The sequence below is a fragment of the Mercenaria mercenaria genome, chromosome 16 (genome assembly GCF_021730395.1).
Source record: "Mercenaria mercenaria strain notata chromosome 16, MADL_Memer_1, whole genome shotgun sequence".
Lineage (NCBI taxonomy): Eukaryota > Metazoa > Mollusca > Bivalvia > Venerida > Veneridae > Mercenaria > Mercenaria mercenaria.
Genome location: NC_069376.1, coordinates 62,112,510 through 62,135,909, shown reverse-complemented (window position 1 = coordinate 62,135,909; position 23,400 = coordinate 62,112,510). Strand labels below are relative to the sequence as shown.

General features: G+C 35.6%; 1 protein-coding gene across 1 annotated transcript; it reads left to right on the top strand.

Annotated features, from left to right (window-relative positions):
• Positions 1 to 4,241: 4,241 nt before the first annotated feature.
• On the top strand, positions 4,242 to 20,172 carry LOC128549753 (protein archease-like). Its single transcript, XM_053527236.1, has 5 exons — positions 4,242 to 4,369; positions 5,109 to 5,190; positions 6,753 to 6,835; positions 9,638 to 9,690; positions 13,060 to 20,172. Exons 2-5 carry the CDS (start codon positions 5,121 to 5,123, stop codon positions 13,184 to 13,186), a joined length of 333 nt encoding a protein of 110 aa, XP_053383211.1. The 5' UTR covers positions 4,242 to 4,369; positions 5,109 to 5,120; the 3' UTR covers positions 13,187 to 20,172.
• Positions 20,173 to 23,400: the final 3,228 nt, after the last annotated feature.

Here is a 23,400-nt window from a genome sequence, read left to right as displayed (position 1 = left end):
ATTCAACCCATTTGAAGTTTCTACATGAATATCAATGTTTGATTTATTAGAGCAAGTAAGTCTGATCAGTATGTTATGACTTTTTGGGATTTTTGAATGTCTTCGTTTTCCTAACAGTAAAATGCAGATACGGGTAAGGCTTAGAGGGATGACAACTATTAAATATCAGATCATAAGATAAGTCATCCCGATAAGCCAATTGAGTAAGGCTAGGTGCCCATATGGACCCCCTCCATTAAAAGAAAGTTAAAAACCACTGTTTTTAATCCTAAAATGAAAAAAAAAACTTTTATTAAACAATCTTATTCTGCCTAGTCTACAGCCTTGAATAACTTACACTTGGTGACGCCAACTTGTTAGAGTCTAGACACTTGCAAAATAACAGTGACGATTGGCCATTTAGTTGAAAATCAAAAGTAGAAAACCTGTGCCTTACTTGGAGTCTTGGAGTTTAAATGTAAGATATTTAAGGCTGTAGACTAGGTAGAATAAGATTGTTTACTATTTTCTGAATGCCCAATGTGTAATCAGCAGCAAGGTAGCCTGCATCTAATCTCCAGAACCCTTGCACACAATTTAATGAAACTTAACACAAGTCGCTTTGTTTTAGATAAATATGGGACTTTGTGTTTTGTTACTATGCTATATACATAGAGTTTGCATATGCATTCTTGTGCGTGCCTAATCTCCAGAACCATTGCACTCAATTTAATGAAACTTCACACAAGTGATCAGTACCAACCTTTCTTGTGCATGGTGCATGTTAGGTTCTTTCAGAAAATTATCTGCAGAGTTATGGGACTTTGTTTTTGTTACTATACATAGTTTATATATCTACATAAAGTCTATATACATACAGTCCACATAATTATGAAATCTTGTGTGCGTCAGATTGCAATGTACTGTGTCAGTGCATGCGGGGGGTACATTCATCACCTTCAGTGATAGCTCTAGTTTGTTATGTTGTTACATCATTGCATTATAACCAAATTATTTCTGGTTTTAACTGTTCCCCTCTAAACTTTCAAAAGTTCTACAGAGCCTATGTTTATTGTTTCACAAAGTGATGGTAAATGAATTTACCTTTTCTAGAGTGAGGCGATTACTGAAGATGATGATGATTAATGAAGTATAAAAGACTTAGGATCTTTAAGCCAAGACCATCATAGTATTTGATTTACAATTTGACTTACAGTGTACATTGTAGAAAAGTTTACTGAATTCATTGTTTTTTATTATCTCCCTTTTATATTTTTCTTGCTTTTGTAAGTTAATGTGCAGTTTTGATATAAAATCCTTTATGTATACTCTTATAAACTATATACATATTCTAGTTTAATAAATTTGCTTAATTTTCCTTTGCAGACCTTGACCACACAGCAGATGTCCAGTAAGTACAACACGCACAACTATAGTTTACATTGCTAAATATGAAAAATACTGTATAGATAGAGCTGCAATCAGAGTTACTTTATAAAAAAACACTGCCAGTTTTATTAGAGATAGTACACAATAGTTGTGGCTAGGTATACATTTATTGTTAAATACATCCATGAAATTGGATGTAACAACTGCAAGTGATCACCTTGGTCCACAGACATCTATTAAAGTAGTGCACTCTATATCTTGACCAGTTCTTACATAACTTTTTGGGCATAATATCTCAGCCAAGTTCGGTAAATATTTGAATCGTCGAGGTGGCTGTTGAGTTATGGTCCTTGAATTGATAGAAGTTGTGAAAATTGACAGTATCCCCTCTCTTACTGGGGTAAATTGTAGGTCCTATGAAGTGTCACAGTGTTTATGGGTATAATATTTCAATCAAGTTAAAACAAAACCTGCTGGTTTGTCCTAGCTTTGTGTTATTGTTGTTGTTTTTTCTTGGATAAAGAGTCATACCAAAACAATTTAGGTAATTCCAGCTTATGATGGTTGAGGAACACTCGAGGTGCCCCAGCAAGATGGTTATTGTACTAGTTGAAATTGAGAAAATAGGTAACTCATCTGCTCAATAAGTAAATGAAATTATAAGTCAAAACAGAAACTTGCTGTGACGGGCCTTTTTTGTATTAAGAGGCTGTTGCATAAACAGTTTGTTAAGACATCTATTGAATTAAAAGGAAACTGTTTGTTTTTTTCAGGTTGCATGCATGTATCCTTTAAAGATAGTATCACTGTAGAAATAGCACCATAGTAACCATGGTAACAACTTCTTGAAGAGTCTAGCAGTGAAATTGAAAGCAAAGGTACTAGACTAACTTTAAGTGACTCGTTAACATGTCAGGTGAAAAACATTTATCTTTTAAAACTCCACAATAATAATAAGTTTAAAAAAAGCTCTAAGGCCATAAAAAATTTAGGGTAGGGCCAAAAATTTAGGGTAGGTCGGGATACTGGAAACAATCAATTTTTATACGCCCAAAGGGACGTATTATGTTATGACGCTGGTGTCCGTCTGTCCGTTAGCAATTTCGTGTCCGCTCTGTAACTCTTGAACCCCTAGAAGGATTTCAAGGAAACTTTACACAAATGTTCACCACACCGAGACGATGTGCAGAGCGCATGTTTTGGATGTCTCGCCTCAAGGTCAAGGTCACACTTAGGAGTCAAAGGTCATATCAGTTTGTTTCGTGTCCGCTCTGTAACTCTTTAACCCCTTGAAGGATTTCAAAGAAACTTGACACAAATGTTCACCACACCAAGACGATGTGCAGAGCGCATGTTCCGGATGACTTGCTTCAAGGTCAAGGTCACACTTAGGGGTCAAAAGTCATATCAGTTTGTTTTGTGTCCGCTCTGTAACTCTTGAACTGCTGGAAGGATTTCAAAGAAACTTGGCAGAAATGTTCACCACATTGTAACGATGTGCAGAGCGCATGTTCCGGATGACTCGCTTCAAGGTCAAGGTCACACTTAAGGGTCAAAGGTCATATATGACTTTGCTTTGTGTATATTGCTCTGCATTGCAGTGCTCTTGTTTTTATTTGTCAGATCTCTTTTTTGTACTTACAATAATTTTTTTTTTAATTACTTCCCTTTTATGTTACTATAAATAGCTTATTTTGAAACTTTTTTATTATTGGCCGTAGGGAAAAACCGAGACCACTTTTCTGTGGTACAACATGGATGGTACCTCCAATTTTAAAGTGTATTTTTACATACCTGTACCTGATAAGGATTTTTTTGTAGACTTTGAATATTTTTTTTGTGGATTTAGATTTATTTTTTGAAGTTTTCCTTTTGTTGTTCCAGTCCTTTGGGGCTACAACAGTCAAGTTCTTAAAATTTTGCTCCCATCCTATGATGTAAGCCTTCGGGCGTATATTGCCCAGCTTGGCGGGGCTCTTGTTTTTACTCCTTATAAATTACTCTGAAAATTTCAAAAAAAGTTAGTTAACCATTGCAACGCATTTCAGATAATGGAGAAGACCAATGTCCTTTCTGCTTCTTTTTTCACCAAAATCTAACAATAATTTTCATTCGCTTAACCATTTTTAAGTTTCATATAATATTTATATACATTCTTCTTGAAATGAACAAGTTGAAAACCTCCACCCAAACTGTGGATGAGTAGCTTAAAGTGAAAACTTGAGTATTCTTAAAAAAGTTTATTGTTGTATGTAAAGATTATTGTTGGGACAGCCGAAAGCTTGTTTACCTTTCAGCCAACTTTTATTTGCGTGTTAGAAAAAAACACTGCAGATGTTTAATTAGAAAATTTAAAAAATGCTCACCCACTTAGCTCAATAGGGAGAGCACTAGTCTACAGATACAGAGTCTTGAGTTCAGTAACTTGGCTAGGTATACGTTTTCTGTTACGAATTTATAATCAACATTGTGTCTGAAGTCATTTTGTGCCCCTCTCCCCCCTTTGATAAATGTGGAGAAGTTGGCGGTTGCTTGTGAAAAACAGGTTAGTACTTGTGTAGGATCATCAAACACAACTAAGGTTAACTGCATGTCATTACATGACTGAAATACGCTAAACCTTAAACAAACCAACAGCAAACAGAGATAAACATGTAGATCTTTGTAGGCAAGTGGTTTCTGTTTACAGGTAGTCTTTAACACAGGTTCGACAGTAATTTATATGTGTAACTGTTACAGTTACCAGTAAGATTTTAACTGTTCTATATTCAATATTCTGCTCCTGGTGTATAATATTAGCAAACTTATTTCTCTTTTTTTAACGTTGTAGAAATTTATGTAAAATATTGAAATCTATGTAATATTTTGAATATGTAAAAAGTAATAATTTTATAAAATGGCTATTCTAAGGTAGGTTTGTTGATTGACTTTTCAACAGTATGAAATTTAGTTTCCTTGACATCATCAAGGGGGTGAAAGCTTAAAAGAAGCATTTGAACAGGTGAGTGAAAAATATTTAGATTTGTTTTTAATTGAAAGTGTATATGACAACTCTCATACTAACATGTTTTTTGGTTCACAACACATTGTTCAAGGGATGCTTCTTCAAAATATGTTAAAAAAGATCATAGTTTTCAAAATAAAACGTTATATTGATTATTTAAACCAATATCAATGTGATAGATGTTTTAGCTCGATTATTTGGAGAAAAGTGACCAATGTTCTACTCACCTTTGGGTTGACGTAACATCCTGTTTAAGTTTTGCATGCAGTGCCATCTTTCAGTATACTGTTTCATGTATTTGATTGAAACTTCACACAAGACTTCCTGTCATCAGAGCTACTTACCTAAGTAAAGTCAGTAACAATTTCATGTGTAAGAGCTTACAAAATTTCAGTGGTTCTACCCAGGTTCCTGAAGTAATACCCAGATGGGCAGCTGAGGTCTTTGCCCCTGTAAATACAAGAAAGTTGCCATACAACATAAAACCGTGTACATGTAATTTGATTCGAACAAAACATTTATAATACTATGTAATAATAATATCTACACATTTTACTGAGTTTTTTTGTCTCAAACTGAGATGATTTCAAGAGCCTTCTACCACACATGGATGTGTTTATTTAAAGCAACAAGTTGTATTCTTGTAAAATGAAAATGAATTTCTGGGAAAATAATTCAGTAAAAATTAAAATAGTACATTCTATATTGAGCTGCAATAGCATCATTTATATTGCAGGTAGTTGTATCAATGTTTAACTATATGACAACAGATTTCTCAACAGTGGAGATGTTAGAAGAACAGGAAGTAGAAGCAGAAGGTATTTATACAGATATAAATGTGTAGATATCTTAATCATTACACTTGAAGAAGAAATTCATACAGTCATGCCTTGTTAATCATTTTACTGGGTGAATGAAGTAGTTTCCGTAGCCCTTGCTATCAATTTTAGCTCCCCTCTCACATATTGACAAGGAGAGTTTTTGTGATCTCCCTTCATCTGTTCGTCTCTCGTCCATCCACAATTTCTTTTAAACATGAAAGAGACTACATTTTGTCATAAATTTTAATCAAACATATTTACATTTTCCCCATTCTTAGTACATTTATTTCGTATGAACAGCATAAGGAAAGGCGCGAAAGTTACGTCATCGCAGCTTAGTGATAACCGACTACTGTTTTGACGACGTCCGCGTATAGTCAGGGAGAACGTTCCTTAAATGACATTGCAGATGTTCCATCTAGTGAACAGAATGGCCGGGAAGCTGATTTTAATGTTAAATGCCACAAATTATGTGCAATTATAGTATTATATTGTTTGCAGATGGAAAGGAAATATAATGTAAATATAAGAAATGAAACGTTTATTTTCGGTGTTCATGTGAAATGAATGACAGAATAGGAGTGGCAAATTAAACATGAATTGCTAGCGTGATTCATGGATTTGCCGATACTATTCTGTCGTTCATTTCGCATGAACACGGAAAAGAATCATTTCATTTCTTAATTGCACACAACGTGTATTGCCATAATATCTCGGTTCCTTTCCAAAACTGGCCAGATCCCATCATGGGTTCTAGCGTTATGGCCCCTTAATAGGCCAAAATTTGCTATTTTGGCTTGTGAACACGTTAGAAACCACATTTTGCAATCGATTTTAATCAAACTTGTACACAACTTGTATTGGCATAATATCTCGGTTAATTTCAAAAACTGGCCAGATCCCATCATGGATTCCTGAGTTATTTGCTCTTTTAAAATTTGCTATTTTGGCTTTTGCAGCTGTATAGAGACTTCATTTATGGTTTGATACAAACTTGCAAAATATCTTTAACAACAATAGATCTTAGATTCCATGATGAATCAGTCAGATCAAACCATAGGTTCCAGAGTAACTGCCCCTGATTGACCCCTGAAAGAGCTAATATTTGTTAATTTTTACCTTGTAAACACGGTAGAAATGACATTTTACATTCGTTTATAACCACACTTACACACAAGTCACAATAAGATCTTGGTTCCTTTCGAAAACTAGCTAGATACCCTCACGGGTTCTAGAGTTACTGCCGCTTAAAGGGGCAAAAACTTTTAACAAATCTTTATGTCAAAAAAAACACTGACCCTATTTCATATATATATTTTCATAGTGTCATCATCTTCTATCAAATTTGTACATGCAAGCTTTGAAAGTCAGTTATGGTCATCTTGTTTATTTCCCAAGAGAAAGCCATGCCAAATATGGCCTTTGTTCAGTGTGTAACACACTTTGCTTCGACTTTAGATGGCTCAATTTGTAACATATTTCTTCCTGTTTGCCAGTTCAAGCTATGTCATATTATCTTCCAGTTTTCCAGTTCGGTCAATTGCAGGTTTATTTTTCAGGTGAAGATTTAGAGTCTATGCTGTTCCACTTCATGGATGAGTGGTTATTTGTTTTTTCAGCCGAGCCATTTTTTATTGCAAAGGTAAGTGTCACAGATAAAGACAGATATTGAAGTTGTTTTGCTATTCAGTTTATCCTAACATAGTTTTAAAATATGTTTTGATGTTCTCACTTATGGAGAATCTGGCATTTACTTGCAGAGAAAAGGTTAACACTGGTTAGGTTAACTGCCCACAATTTCATAACTGAAATAGTTGAAAAATGGTTTTAAACCCTGAAAAAATCTACTTATTTCACTGTGATTTGTTTGAACTTTTAACTATGGTGTCCATCGTCTGTCTATCAACAGTTTTAATATTAACACTTTAGAGATTTTTTTTGTTTTTAAAAGCAATCCTCATGAAATCTACTAAGAATGTTCTGTGAAATCATTGATATTTGTAGGGGACTAATATTTTTGGTGTGTCAGTCCCAGTGAACAAATTTCCCATTCATTTCACCTCAGATATATGAAATGCACAAATTCATATCGCCATTTGATAACCCATTTGGGAAAAAAATATGAAATTTCATGACAGTGAAATTAAATGATTTTTTCAGTATATTACCTCAAGATCTGAGTCAATTTCGATAGTGTGCAAAATGCTCCAGTAATATAAATATTGGCCCTTGAATTAAGTCAAAATTGATAAATGTCACATTGTTAGCATATAAGAGGAAATTTTCATACAAATCGGATAGAATACATGTGGTCATAAGATCTTGCACATATTTTGAGAACGAGCTACCCCAGAGTTATTATGTCTCTCCCCTCCCATCTTGCACATATTTTGAGAACGAGCTACCCCAGAGTTATTATGTCTCTCCCCTCCCCACCCCCCACCCCCCCCCATTTTGTTTTTGCCCTGTCCGTCCTTCCGTCTGCCCGTCCGTCCGTACGTCACACTTCATTTCCGGGCAATAACTGGAGAACCATTTGACCTAGAACCTTCAAACTTCATAGGGTTGTAGGGCTGCTGGAGTAGACGACCCCTATTGTTTTTGGGGTCACTCCGTCAAAGGTCAAGGTCACAGGGGCCTGAACATTGAAAACCATTTCCGATCAATAACTAGAGAACCACTTGACCCAGAATGTTGCAACTTCATAGGATGATTGATCATGAAGAGTAGATGACCCCTATTGATATTGGGGTCACTCCGTCAAAGGTCAAGGTCACAGGGGCCTGAACATTGAAAACCATTTCCGATCAATAACTAGAGAACCACTTGACCCAGAATGTTGAAACTTAATAGGATGATTGATCATGCAGAGTAGATGACCCCTAACTATTTTGGGGTCACTCTGTTAAAGATCAAGGTCACAGGGGCCCGATCATTGAAAACCATTTCCGGTCAGTAACTTGAGAACCACTTGACCCAGAATTATGAAACTTCATAGGATGATTGGTCATGCGGAGTAGATGACCCCTAACGATTTTAGGGTCACTCTGTTAAAGGTCAAGGTCACAGGGGCCCGAACATTGAAAACCATTTCCGGTCAGTAGCTTGAAAACCACTTGACTCAGAATGATGAAACTTCATAGGATGATTGTTCATGCAGAGTGAATGACCCCTATTGTTTTTGGGGTCACTCCGTTAAAGGTCAAGGTCACAGTGGCCTGAACATTGATAACCATTTCCGATCAATAACTTGAGAACCACTTGACCCAGAATGTTGAAACTTCATAGGATGATTGAACATGCAGAGTAGATGACCCCTATTGATTTTGGGGTCAGTCTATTAAAGGTCAAGGTCACAGTGGCCTGTTCATGTAAAATCATTTTTTGGAAATAACTTGAGAACCACTTGACCTACAATGTTGAAACTTAATAGGATGATTGGACATGCAGAGTAGATGACCCCTATTTATTTTGAGGTCACATGATCAAAGGTCAAGGTCACAGGAGCCTGAACAGTAACTTGAGAACCACTAGGCCAAGAGTGTTGAAATTTAGCGGGATGACTGGACATGCCAAGTAGATGATCCCTATTGCAGCCAACCATCAGTATCTCTTTGACTTTCGCTCCTGAACCCTATTGACTTCTTGCCTATAGGACTTTGCATTGGGGGAGACATGCGCTTTTTTTACAAAAGCATTTTCTAGTTTTCCTTGAATCTGACAAAATTGCCAAATTAAACATTGTAAATACATTAGCAGCCACAGCAATCTTTATGAACGCAGAATATTTATAGATACTAGATCCCAGCCAAGTTTAATAATGTGAAGGATGGCTTAGTAAAACCAGACTTGTGGCCCGTAAATAAGTCTAGATTATATTGTTTCACATTAACACATTTTCTACTTGGTCTGTGTAAAACCTTTTAAGAATATTTGTCTTTATGAAATTTAGATCAAAAACTAAGTCGCTAGGTCCAGTCATAGAAAAACCTTGTTAATTTTTCAGATGATCAAATATTTTTTCTGCCAAATCTGCATGGAACCTAGTCAGTATGTTTGTCTTTTAAGAGTCTAGGCCAAATTTGAAACAGAGTCTTTTTGATCAATAAGGCCAGATGGTCAAATTATATAAACGCCTTGATAACATGCTATGGTCACTATATCTACGTGGAACCTGATCAAAAGGTTTGATTTTGTGGAGAATAGGATAGGTTAAAAACTATGCTGTTGGGTAGCTAAAAGAATGTCACTATTTTAAGAGAAAAATCTTGCTAACTTTCTAGTTTTAGAGGTGTTCGAGTCATGGAATTTGGGTGAGCAATATAGTGTTATCACTGTCCTCTTGTTTATACTTGACTTTATGCATTTGATTTTGATATAGGATATACTGGAGACAAATAAAATAATCTTTATTAAACAGAAGTTGTATTTCTTTCTGTTTCAGAAAGTAGTCATTACAGAATTTGATAAAGAAAATTTCAAAATAAAATCAATAGGGTAAGTAAGTTTATTTTTCAGTTTTAAAGGTGGTCAATCACATTTAATCAACATTTAATGACATTTTTTACTTTTTGTATATTCTGGTAGAGAATTATTTAAGGAACAAAAAGACCAATTACATAGAGTTAGATTCCTATTTGAAATGTATATTTTATTATTTTTATAAAATTTTGTAATTACTCCCCTTTAATATGAAAATATATAAAAAGCTGGGTATTTCTTTTTATTTCGATACAATGTCTAGTTTTACATTTGCATTTGATAGACATATCAACTATTGAACAATCTGAACCAAAATGCAAGTTTTAAAGCTGTGTGTAGCTTCTGAATTCATTTATTTCCAATCTATCTTGGTTGCGCAACCAAGATAGGCAAAGGGAGGTAATAATAATTTTTCAAACTTGCGTTTCTAATGAATTCCATCTAAATACATAATTTTTAATGCAAATACTTTACAAATGTATTACAATATGTCTAATATTTATACATTTCCTTAGGCAAAGTATGTTTATCAAATTTATACTTATGATAAAATAACTCTTATCTTGGTTGGGCAACCAGGATAGGAAAATGAAATTTTAAAAATACCTCCAGTGAAAATCTAATTTGTATTAAGTGTTAAGTGAACATAAATGAGTGTAAATGATCAGATGCTAAAGTTTCGAACAAATCCGTTACATGGCCAAAATCTGATTATCCACCTTTAAAGACCTAGGAGGCATTAGGGTTTGAACTGTCTATCCAAGTGTATATTACACTTTCTTGTGTACTCAATTCCTCCTACAGTTTTCATCCAGTTCAAATGAAACTATTTTATCATCTATTGAGAGTGGAAAAGTACATATTGTTAGGACTTTCAATTTCTGATTACATTTATTACTAGCCCACCAGAAAACAAAGGGCTTGAGGTTTACAGTTGTGACCTCTTTAACTGCCTGGCATTGGTCTGTAACAGTAGCAGCCAGGCATTTAATTCGAAATTGAATATTTTTTCAAATGTTTTAGAAGACTTATTTCAGCTCAGTTGTGAAAAAACTTCCGAGTTATTTGAATTGCTCTCTTGTCTGCTGTCTGATAAATGCCAAAACTGTCATCAGAGTGTTTAATGTCAACTTGTACCTATATCTTTTCCATATTTATACTTCTAAAATGGAAAAAAAATCCTGTTTATTTTTAGCTCACCTGTCACGAAGTGACAAGGTGAGCTATTGTGACCGCTTGATGTCCGTCGTGCGTCGTCCGTCAACAATTTGTAAAAAAATCTTCTTCTTGAAAACCACTGGGCAGAATTACACCAAACTTCACAGGAATGATCCTTGGGTGGCCCCCTTTCAAAATTTTTCAAAGAATTGAATTCTATGGAGAACTCTGGTTGCCATGGCAACCGAAAGGAAAACCTTTAAAAATCTTCTTCTCAAAAACCAGAAGCCCTAGAACTAAGATATTTGGTGTGAAGCATTGCCTAGTGGACCTCTACCAAGTTTATTCAAATCATGACCCCGGGGTCAAAATTGACCCCGCCCCAGGGGTCACTTGATTTTACATAGGAAAATCTTAAAAAATCTTCTTCTCAAAAAGCAGAAGCCCTAGAGCTTAGATATTTGACATGTAGCATTGCCTAGTGGACCTCTACTAAAGGTGTTCAAATCATGACCTCCGGGTCAAAATTGACATGTAGCATTGCCTAGTGGACCTCTACTAAAATTATTCAAATCATGACCTCCGGGTCAAAATTGACCCCGCCCCAGGGGTCACTTGATTTTACATATTAAAATCTTCAAAAAAATTCTAAAAATAAACCAGAAGGCCTAGAGCTTAGATATTTGACATGTAGCATTGCCTAGTGGACCTCTACAAAATTCGTTTAAATCATGACCCCCAGGGTCAAAATTGACCCCGCCCCAGGGGTCACTTGATTTTACATAGGAAAATCTTAAAAAATCTTCTTCTCAAAAACCAGAAGCCCTAGAGCTTAGATATATGGTGTGAAGCATTGCCTAGTGGACCTCTACCAAATTTGTTCAAATCATGACCCCGGGGTCAAAATCAACCCCGCCCCAGGGGTCACTTGATTGTACATAGGAAAATCTTAAAAAATCTTCTTCTCAAAAAGCATAAGCCCTGGAGTTTAGATATTTGACCTGTAGCATTGCCTAGTGGACCTCTACTAGATTTGTTCAAATCATGACCCCGGGATCAAAACTGACCCCGCCCCAGGGGTCACTTGATTTTACATGTGAAAATCTTCAAAAAAATTCTAAAAATAAACCAGAAGGCCTAGAGCTTAGATATTTCACATGTAGCATTGCCTAGTGGACCTCTACTAAAGTTATTCAAATCATGACCCCGGGGTCAGAATTGACCCTGCACTAGGGGTCACTTGATTTTACATATGAAAATCTTCAAAAATTTTCTAAAAATAAACCAGAAGGCCTAGATCTTAGATATTTGACATGTAGCATTGCCTAGTAGACTTCTACAAAATTTGTTCAAATCATGACCCCCGGGGTCAAATTGGCGCCGCCCCATGGGGTTACTTGATTGTACATAGAAAAATCTTCAAAATTTTCTAAAAAAAAAAACCAGAAGGCCTAGAGCTTAGATATTTGACATGTAGCATTGCCTAGTGGACCTCTACAAAATTTGTTCAATCTTGACCCCCCAGGGTCAAATTGACCCAGCCCCAGGGTTACTTGATTGTGCATAGGGAAATCTTCATAAATTTGCTAAAAATAAACCAGAAGGCCTAGATCTTAAAGCTTTAGCTAAGAAATTTGTTCAAGCAAGCAACTCTACTCAGGTGAGCGATATAGGGCCATCATGGCCCTCTTGTCATTAGATTGTGGAGATATTGATGGTATTTAACACATTATTTGGCACCATATGGGTACCAGGAAAGATTGCCAGAATATTTGATCTACTATTTCATATAAAAGCATTTAAGAACCATGATTTTATATTTTAAAAAATGGCTTTGCAGTTAATTGGCATACTCTGAATCAGATATTACATATTATGCAAAATGACTCTTTAGACATCTTTTATTCCACAGGATACGTAACCTCTTGTTGTTCTTTAGTATTAAAACTTTGTTTGAAATCGTGCTGACATACTTTTTGGTGGCGTACATGGGTCAATTGATAGAGCTTCCCTTTTTCATCCACTTTTGTGTCTGTTTTACATGCAAGACATATAAGCATTGATATACTCCACATAGGATAATTTACTTGGGTGTTGCCATTAAGAAATTATTTTGCAGGCATATTACCGCATTGATGTATTTAGATATAAAAAAACATGGTTCTGCTATACACTCTTTCTTAAATAAAAAGCAATGTACAACTATGTTAAATACTATATTTTCAGTTACGGTGAAGAGTTTGACATTCAGAAACATCCGCAAGGTACAGAAGTGAAGGCAATCACCTATTCTAACATGCAGATATATGATGACGAAGACAGACATGAAGTATTTGTGATCATTGATATATGATAGTGTACAATAGTTAACTTTCTACAGTAGGTTGAAAGGAGTGAGTTATAGCAAAAAGTTTTATGGAAGTGAATTATCATCTCATTGTGAAAATCATTTTATGGCATGATGAAAGTGAATTATGGTGAAACACTGGTGTAATTTTTATAACAAAATGGGTTATAGTGAAAATCAAGAATATTTGCTACAACTTGGAAAAAATTGCTGTGAAAATCAAGTATATATTCGTTACAAGGTTAGAATAACATACCTATTATTGTGAAGTCGTTAACCAAGTGGATTTGTTTTAACATATAAGAAATGAATCATCATTAAAACTTGTTTGTAACAACAAAGTTAAATGAAAGTCTAATCTTAATTATCTGCTACTGTTGCTGTGACAACAGTCACAGCTTAACCATCTGTATTCCTTAACCAAAACAATGTGGACTGGACTGGAAATAGTGTGGTATATAGGACTTACTGGACTTACAGAGTTGGGAGGTGTATTGGACTGATACTGATGTTTTTACTAAGATCTTTGATGAAGAAAGTTAAACGCACTTTTGAAGCAGAAGCTAGTTTGCTCAGGTTGATTGATTCCATACATTTGTTTGCCTATTTGTCTTTTTACCAAACTTTTATAGTAAAATAACTATATACGAGTTCGAAGCTAAGCTATTTTTATCTTTTTAATTACACCTCCAGATACAAAGTATTTGGGGGCTATGTTAGGAGTCACGGATGTCTATCATTCTGTACATTTTTCAGCTCCATATCTTCTTAACAGCTTGGACGACTGTCATAAAATTAGCATCAGTTGTAACTCTTATCATGATGATGTGCAGAGCACATTACTCTGGTCACCAGGCCAAAGGTCAGGGTCATACTTTAAGGTCAAAAGGCCATATTGTCTAAACCACTTTGAAGATTTTCATAAGTCTGCAGGTAACATCAGTTGTTTACCTCAACAAGTTGATGTACAGAGCACACAACTAAGGCCACAAAGGTCCAAGTTCAAGGTCATACTCAGAGGTCTAAGGTCAAAGAGCTTTAACGTCATGTTCTCTCGGTATCTTAACCACTAGGAAGATTTTCATAACACTGTTTTTAACTGAAAACCTCATCAAAATGACATACACAGCAAACAACCCTGGTCAGAGTCAAAGGTCAGGGTCACACTTGGAGGTCAAAGGTCATGTAGCTAAAATTCTTGTCCGCTCCATATCTACTGGAGGATTTTCATGAAATTAGCATCAGTTGTTAAACTCCTCAAGAGAATATGCAGAGTGCATAACCCAGATCATAAGGTCAAAGCTCAAGGTCACAATGGATGAAAGATAAAAAATACCTTAGATTTGTTTGCTTCATATCTTCCTAACCACTGAAGGGATTTTCATAAACTAGTGTCAGTTGTTAACGTTTCCAAGACAACTTGCAGAGTGTACTACCCAGATCCCAATTGAAGGTTACACTTGAAGGTCAAAGGTTATGATCACATTACTTTCTTTGCCTTGAATTAAATCTGCAGGTATTAAATGCCTCTTGTGAGAGCTCTAGTTGAATTGTGTTTTATGTAAACGCTGTTATAAAGCACTTGAACCTAATTAAAGCTTTGTTGATATAGACCACCTTCAGACAACAATACTATAATTTTCATACACTGCTTGTTGGTCTTCCAGTGTCCAGACATAGAACTTCAACCTGAACCAAGTACACCAGAGCTGCATTTTCCATGTGAACAAGTAGATTCTAACATGTGTGACAACTACAGTGTCCCACATGTTACCATGGCAGTGTTGACAGCTGCTCTGCACTCTCAGTTCTGTGACCAGGCAAACTGTTCAGAAACGCATACTTAACCTGTACACTCAATAAGTAGCAAAACAATCTAAGACACTAAAAGGAACATAATCCCAACCCTCAAGTTATTGATAAGAGTTACTGGTTGAGTCAATCCAAAATGCTGAGTCTTGTCCAAACCAATATATGTTCTACACTGAATTGGGTTTGGAGCATGAAGTTCCCTCGAGATAATTTTTTCTAAGTACCAAATTGTTTATAAAAATACAGCAAATTAAAGGCCAATGTCTTGGCTCAATGTTGATACTATCTTCATTCTTTTGTCACCAAAACTGACTTTAGAATTGATGGAAAAATCATCAATACGGTTGCCATTTCATGGTATTAATGTCTGCCATGGAAACTGAAGTCATATGAAGTTCTCAATGGAAATGTTTGTTAGTCCAAACATTTGGTGCCTATGAAAATGTACTAAAAGGCTACCATGGTAGGATTTACTGGTCCTAACCAATATACAAAAAAAATAGTGTCAATCATCCAGTGGATTTTAAAGAGAGTCTACTATAACATTAACTGTAGATCAATAAAGAATAAAGTAACAGATATGCATCAGGCTATTTTAAACACGGAAACTTGGCTTAATGCGTGGATGATAGAAAAAAATTACCTGAATGGTGGGATTCTCACTGCCAACAGCACAAAATCAGTCTTACCAATAGGAAAAGGTAAAAATAAGCTTTATCTAAAGTTGCAAAGTGATCCACAGAGAACATGAGCTATAGAGCTACAAACATTGTATCCAGTGATAGATATTAATCTGGGATTACTTCACCTCCTGGTACAACACTTTATGAAATGAGTACTAATCAAGTGAGCTACCAGTACAATTTTTCCTGTCTTTGGTGTGATGCAGTTTGGAATCGAACCAGGTCAAAAAGACACAAACACGTGACATCGCAACACTTCGATAAGACAACGCGAAGTGACACTGTGATATCGTGCTATTGACACGTGACAATACAGTGTGACATTGCAACATTATCCAGTCACATTATGTTTGGCATTTTTGTGTGTCGTATTACATTGTCGTGATGTCACTTCACATTGTAGCATGTCGTCCTGTAAAAGCGACGAATGACATTAATACTGGCAGGAACAGGATTCCATAGAATTTACTATGTAAGCCATTGACATTTAAGTCAAAATACAGATGTGTAAAGGACCTAAAGCAAAATACAGATTGCACATATTTTTAACGTGATTATTGATATTTTAGAATATTTCATAGCAATTGTTTGTTTTTAGCTCACCTGTCACAAAGTGACAAGGTGAGCTTTCGTGATCGCGCGGTGTCCGTCGTCCGTGCGTGCCTCCGTGCGTCCATAAACTTGCTTGTGACCACTCTAGAGGTCACATTTTTTGTGGGATCTTTATGAAAGTTGGTCAGAATGTTCATCTTGATGATATCTAGGTCAAGTTCGAAACTGGGTCACGTGCCGTCAAACACTAGGTCAGTAGGTCTAAAAATAGAAAAACCTTGTGACCTCTCTAGAGGCTATATATTTCACAAGATCTTCATGAAAATTGGTCAGAATGTTCACCTGGATGATATCTAGGTCAAATTCGAAACTGGGTCATGTGCCTTCAAAAACTAGGTCAGTAGGTCTATAAATAGAAAAACCTTCTGACCTCTCTAGAGGCCATATATTTCACAAGATCTTCATGAAAATTGGTCAGAACGTTCACCTTGATGATATCTAGGTCAAGTTCGAAACTGGGTCACGTGCCTTCAAAAACTAGGTCAGTAGGTCAAATAATAGAAAAGCCTTGTGACCTCTCTAAAGACCACATTTTTCATGGGATCTGTATGAAAGTTGGTCTGAATGTTCATCTTGATGATATCTAGGTCAAGTTCGAAACTGGGTCATGTGCGGTCAAAAACTAGGTCAGTAGGTCTAAAAATAGAAAAACCTTGTGACCTCTCTAGAGGCCATATATTTCATGAGATCTTCATGAAAATTGGTCAGAATGTTCACCTTGATGATATCTAGGTCAAGTCCGAAATTGGGTCACGTGCCATCAAAAACTAGGTCAGTAGGTCAAATAATAGAAAAACTTTGTGACCTCTCTAGAGACCATATTTTTCATGAGATCTTCATGAAAGTTGGTCTGAATGTTCATCTTGATGATATCTAGGACAAGTTCGAAAGTGGGTCACATGCCATCAAAAACTAGGTCAATAGGTCAAATAATAGAAAAACCTTGTGACCTCTCTAGAGGCCATATTTTTCATGGAATCTGTATGAAATTTGGTCAGAATGTTCATCTTGATGATATCTAGGTCAAGTTCGAAACAGGGTCATGTGTGGTCAAAAATTAGGTCAATAGGTCTATAAATAGAAAAACCTTGTGACCTCTCTAGAGAACAGACTTGTGAATGGATCTCCATAAAATTTGGTCAGAATGTTGATCTTGAGGATATCTAGGTCAATTTCGAAAGTGGGTCATGTGCCTTCAAAAGTAGGTCAGTAGGTCAAATAATGAAAAAACGTTGTGACCTCTCTAGAGGCCATATTTTTCATGGGATCTGTATGAAAGTTGGTCGGAATGTTTATCTTGATGATATGTAGGTCAAGTTTGAAACTGGGTCAACTGCGATCAAAAACTAGGTCAGTAGGTCTTGAAATAGAAAAACCTTGTGACCTCTCTAGAGGCCATACCCTTGAATGGATCTTCATGAAAATTGGTCAGAATGTTCACCTTGATGATATCTAGGTCAGTTTAGAAACTGGGTCACATGCCTTAAAAAACTAGGTCAGTAGGTCAAATAATAAAAAAACCTTGTGACCTCTCTAGAGGCCATACTTTTCATGGGATCTGTATGAAAGTTGGTCTGAATGTTCATCTTGACGATATCTAGGTCAAGTTTGAAACTGGATCAACTGCGGTTAAAAACTAGGTCAGTAGGTCTAAAATTAGAAAAATCTTTTGACCTCTCTAGAGGCCATATTTTTCAATGTATCTTCATGAAAATTGATCTAAATGTTCACCTTGATGATATCTAGGTCAGTTTCGAAACTGGGTCACGTGCGGTCAAAAACTAGGCCAGTAGGTCTAAAAATAGAAAAACCTTGTGACCTCTCTAGAGGCCATATTTTTCATGAGATCGTCATGAAAATTAGTGAGAATGTTCACCTTGATGATATCTAGGTAAATTTAAAGCAGGGTCACGTACCTTTGAAAACTAGGTCAATAGGTCAAATAATAGAAAAACCTTGTGACCTCTCTAGAGACCATATTTTTCAATGGATCTTCATGAAAATTGGACAGAATTTTTATCTTGATAATATCTAGGTCAAGTTCAAAACTTGGTCACATGAGCTCAAAAACTAGGTCACTATGTCAGATAGTAGAAAAAACGATGTAATACTCAAAACTGGGTCATGTGGAAAGAGGTGAGCGATTCAGGACCATCATGGTCCTCTTGTTTGAAATTTTAATGAAGCTATTGTTGTCATATTTTTAGCAAATTATTCACGTTATAGGTATGACACTATTTCTGTCGAAATGTATTGTGTTTGTCACCATATAAGTCTGTCTGTCTCTCTCCAGATCAAAATCCGCCCTTTGCTCTCTCCCTTTACCCCTTTAAAGCATTTCAAGTGTGCTTGTTGAGACGACGTGCCGTTTGCAACATTCAGAAATTTCGGTACTAGGTCAAGACCATATGCTAAAATTTTCATACATACCATACAAGATAAAGGTCATACAAATTACACAACATACTTATGGTAATGTTATCAAATCAAATAGTTGTGATCCCACAAAATATACACACATCGAGTTGAAATACCATATTAAGGGGTATTTCTGTATTCACACTTTCTGCATACAGTTAACTAGCAAATTGTGTTTAGAATAGTTGTATAGGGTGTTGAAAATTATATTTAAACAATAAAGTTGAGTATAGACTCGTCAAACATTGTTTACAAGCTTCTCAAGATACAATGCTGTTCGGTATAATACCTTTTCATTATCCGAACTACTGATTTTGAATCTCACTAAATTTCTCACTTTAAAAAATTACGTAACAATATTAATGTTACTTCTGTTATAACAAAAAATGACAGCTACGAGATTTGAAAGGGGTCTTACTGTGCCTACCAGTTTCAACGTGCAACTTATGGCTTGAACAATGAAATTTTGACATTGCTTGTCTGTACTTAAATGGCAGATTTATTGTAAGGTAACATTCTATATTTAATAAAGTTTTAAAATATTTATAATGGTGACATCTGCTTGATTCACTTCCACGACAGTTCATCGAAAGACACTTCGTCGAATATGACAATTTGCCAATACGTTATTTAGTCAAACTTGATATTTAGCCGAATACGACAGTCGGTCTACTGTATTTTTCGACCAAGTTGGTCGAAAACACGTCTTGATTGGTATTGGCTTGATTCATCGATACACTTTCCAGTTCTATGAGTCTTTGACGAAAAGAACTTACGAAAGAGTTAATATCTCCAACATCATGTGTAACCCAATCATAACCAAATCCATACAAAAATAACAAGAGTTGGACCTGAGTAGCCCAGGTGATTCTGCCTAAATTATCTAAGGATTTTAACATTATAATAACACCATTTAGAGTTTTCCTTATGTATTAGTTTACACCACTTGTTACTACTGTATTTCACAACTCGTTCAATTTTGTTTGTGAGAGATTTTTCCCAAGGGTGCCATATAGAAGAGCAGTATTCAAACTGTGGGTGGATATAGGTGATGTAAGCTGTTTCGCTTGGATGAATCTAAGCGAGTTGTTTGCTTTTGATGTGATGTTATCAATATGTTTTGACCAACTGAGATCTTTACTATTTTGACCCCGAGGTATTCATCATCATCATCATCATCATCTTTAGTAATCACCTCACTCTGCAATATCATTTGGCTTTAGTGCAAGGGGCTTATGAACATTCTGGCCAATCAGAATTCATTTATTTATAGTCATGTGACAAAGTTGTTTAAATTCAATGTTTACTTGTTTAGTGATTATATGTGTAATAGAAATTAATAATAACATAATTATGGTAACTGCAGTGTACCATGTAAGAATTCATTATTTTGTGAAGTGGCTGCTGATTTCTCTGATGGATTTGTGAAATGATGAAAAATAAAATATGAAATGTACATGAACCTTGCATTTTGAGTTATGTTTTTCTTGCTAATCCAAATTAATAGAAAATTTTATGATTTCCTTTGAACAAAAATGCGTGATTGCTCTGCTCATATTAGTCAGTTTGTAGACAGTTTGGTTTCTGATCATACTTCTTTGTTCCAATTAAACAGGTGCAACCAGATTTAAAGACTGATCCAGATTGTAACATAGTATGGACAAAATTAAGCATTCCAGGGGTCAAAACTATTTATTTTATCTGTATTTTACAAAATGATCAAAATATCCTGTTGTCCTTGTGGAACTGTCTACAGAATGTACCATGAAATAGCATAGTTTGGATACTAGGCGATTTAAACATGCCTGGTTTAAATTGGACGTCTGGTACAGTTAGCGATTCTTGTAAATTTAAATCATTATATGAACAATTCTTGGAAAATCTTACAAATTTCAACCTGGATCAAGTAGTAAAAGAACCCAAAAGAGAAAACAATGTTCTTGATAAATTCTTGACAAACCAACCGTCTCAAGTTCATTCCACCAAAACATTACCTAGTCTTGGATCGTCAGATCATAATACTGTACTGTCTTTCATGAAATGAACATCAAAATTGGCAGACTTTGTCAAGTAAAACGTGAAATCAAACAATTTAAAAAGGTTGACTGGGATTCGTTCAAGTCTGATCTCAATGAAATGTTTTTGTTAAACTCTCATCTAATGACTTAAACATATTGTGGGAAAAATTTAAAAATAAAATCAATGAACTAACAAGTAAATATATACCAACCAAAATGACTAAACCCAGAAGTGATCTTCTCTGGGTAACAAAAAAGATCATTAAAATGATACATAAAAAAGATCATTTACACACTAAATGTAAAAACGCTAAAGGAAAAGAACATTATAGCAAAACGAGACAGCAACTTACTATTCTTAAAGCCACTATCCAAAGAGAAATACGCAAATCATATTGGGAATATTTAGAATCGGTAATCTTTTCTAATGACTCAGAATCTGATAAAAACAAAAAAAATCTATTCTTTCGTAAAACATAAAAAACAGACAATTATGGTGTAGCACCTTTAAAATCTGAAGGTAAAACTTACACCAAACCATATGATAAAGCAACAATTCTAAACAAACAATTTGAATCTGTTTTCTCAAAACCTGAACCAGTCAGCCTTAAACAACTGCGATTAAACCTCTTTGAAAGTGACAAATTTCAACAAGTTAATAAAATGTCCGACATTGATATAACTGTAGAAGGTGTTTTGAAAATGCTCAAGGATCTAAATCCAAACAAGGCGTCTGGTCCGGATCAGCTGTTGCCAAGATTACTTAAAGAACTTTCTATCGAAACAGCTCCTTTTCTCACTAAAGTCTTCCAGAACTCACTGAGAACTGGTATAGTTCCAGAGGACTGGAAAACTGCTATTGTTGCACCTGTATACAAAAAGGGTCCTAAATATAAAGCCAGCAACTATCGGCCAATTTCTTTGACTTGCATAGCTTCCAAACTAATGGAGCATATCATGTTCTCAAACATCATGCGCCATCTCGACAACAACAATCTTCTCACACCTTTCCAACATGGCTTCCGTTCTAAATATAGCTGTGAGACTTGACTATTATCCTTCACCAAGAAATTTTTGACAATCTCCAATCTGGAAAACAAACATCTCATTGTAATGGATTTCTCGAAAGCCTTCGACAAAGTCAATCATCAACTTCTCCTCTATAAACTTATGAAACTTGGTGTTAACAAAGCAGCTATCGTGGATTCAATCTTTTTTTAGTAATCGTTCTCAATCTGTAGTAGTTGAAGGCTCAAACTCTGATTCTTTACCAGTTCTTTCAGGGGGTTCCCCAAGGTTCAGTGTTGGGTCCTTGTCTCTTCCTTTGTTTCATCAATGACCTTCCCGACTCTGTTAAAAGTAGAATACGCTTATTTGCAGATGACACCATCATATACCTCACTATCGACTCATTAGCAGACTCTTACAAACCTCAAGATGATTTGACAAAATTAGAAGAATGGGAACATAAATGGTAGCAACAGTGTCATTGTAATAGATTTACTCACAGGTTTCAATTAGTTCATAAAATGATTTTCATTTCCGTGCACCGAATCCAGGCTTTATTCTACGTATTCCGGATAAATGACGTTATGCCATCACTTCTGGTTTATCAAACGTGCAGAACTACCTTAATTAAATCGATTTTCAAATTATGTTGTGAAAGAAAGTTTAATAAGTTTGGCCAAAACTTTTGAATATATGAACAGTCCCAGAATAAATGTTGGAATGTTTCTACATGCATGTTACAAAAGTCACAGAGACTGGACTGAGAAATATTACATTTATGTAGAAATTTGTTGGTAGGAATAATCCGCATAACATATTTATATTGAAATACTCTCAACTTAGCCTCAACAGTAGTCTTAAAGGGTATCATATAGATACTCTTCCAATTTAAATTTACAAACCATTTGTCCCATTTTTGTTCTGCTGTTATGATTTTATTGCTTTTATTATTAGCTCACCTGTCACAAAGTGACAAGGTGAGCTTTTGTGATCGCGCAGCGTCCGTCGTCCGTCCGTCAGTCCGTGCTTTCGTGCGTAAACTTTTGCTTGTGACCACTCTAGACGTCACATTTTTCATGGGATCTTTATGAAAATTGGTCAGAATGTTCCCCTTGGTGATATCTAGGTCAAGTTCGAAACTGGGTCACGTGCCGTCAAAAACTAGGTCAGTAGGTCTAAAAATAGAAAAACCTTGTGACCTCTCTAGAGGCCATATATTTCATAAGATCTTCATGAAAATTGGTCAGAATGTTCACCTTGATGATATCTAGGTCAAGTTCGAAAGTGGGTCACGTGGCCTCAATACTAGGTCAGTAGGTCAAATAATAGAAAAACCTTGTGACCTCTCTAGAGGCCATATTTTTCATGGGATCTGTATGAAAGTTGGTCTGAATGTTCATCTTGATGATATCTAGGTCAAGTTCGAAACTGGGTCACGTGCGGTCAAAAACTAGGTCAATAGGTCTAAAAATAGAAAAACCTTGTGACCTCTCTAGAGGCCATACTTGTGAATGGATCTTCATAAAAATTGGTCAGAATGTTCACCTTGATGATATCTAAGTCAAGTTTGAAACTGGGTCACGTGCGGTCTAAAACTAGGTCAGTAGATCAAATAATAGAAAAACCTTGTGACCTCTTTAGAGGCCATATATTTCATGAGAACTTCATG

Excerpts from the sequence above, each read along its gene's own strand:
- LOC128549753 (XM_053527236.1), top strand. The coding sequence starts at position 5,121 with ATGTTTAACTATATGACAACAGATTTCTCAACAGTGGAGATGTTAGAA. Across the intron at positions 5,191-6,752 it reads ACAGGAAGTAGAAGCAGAAG|GTGAAGATTTAGAGTCTATG; the intron begins GTATTTATACAG and ends TTTATTTTTCAG. Across the intron at positions 9,691-13,059 it reads TTCAAAATAAAATCAATAGG|TTACGGTGAAGAGTTTGACA; the intron begins GTAAGTAAGTTT and ends CTATATTTTCAG.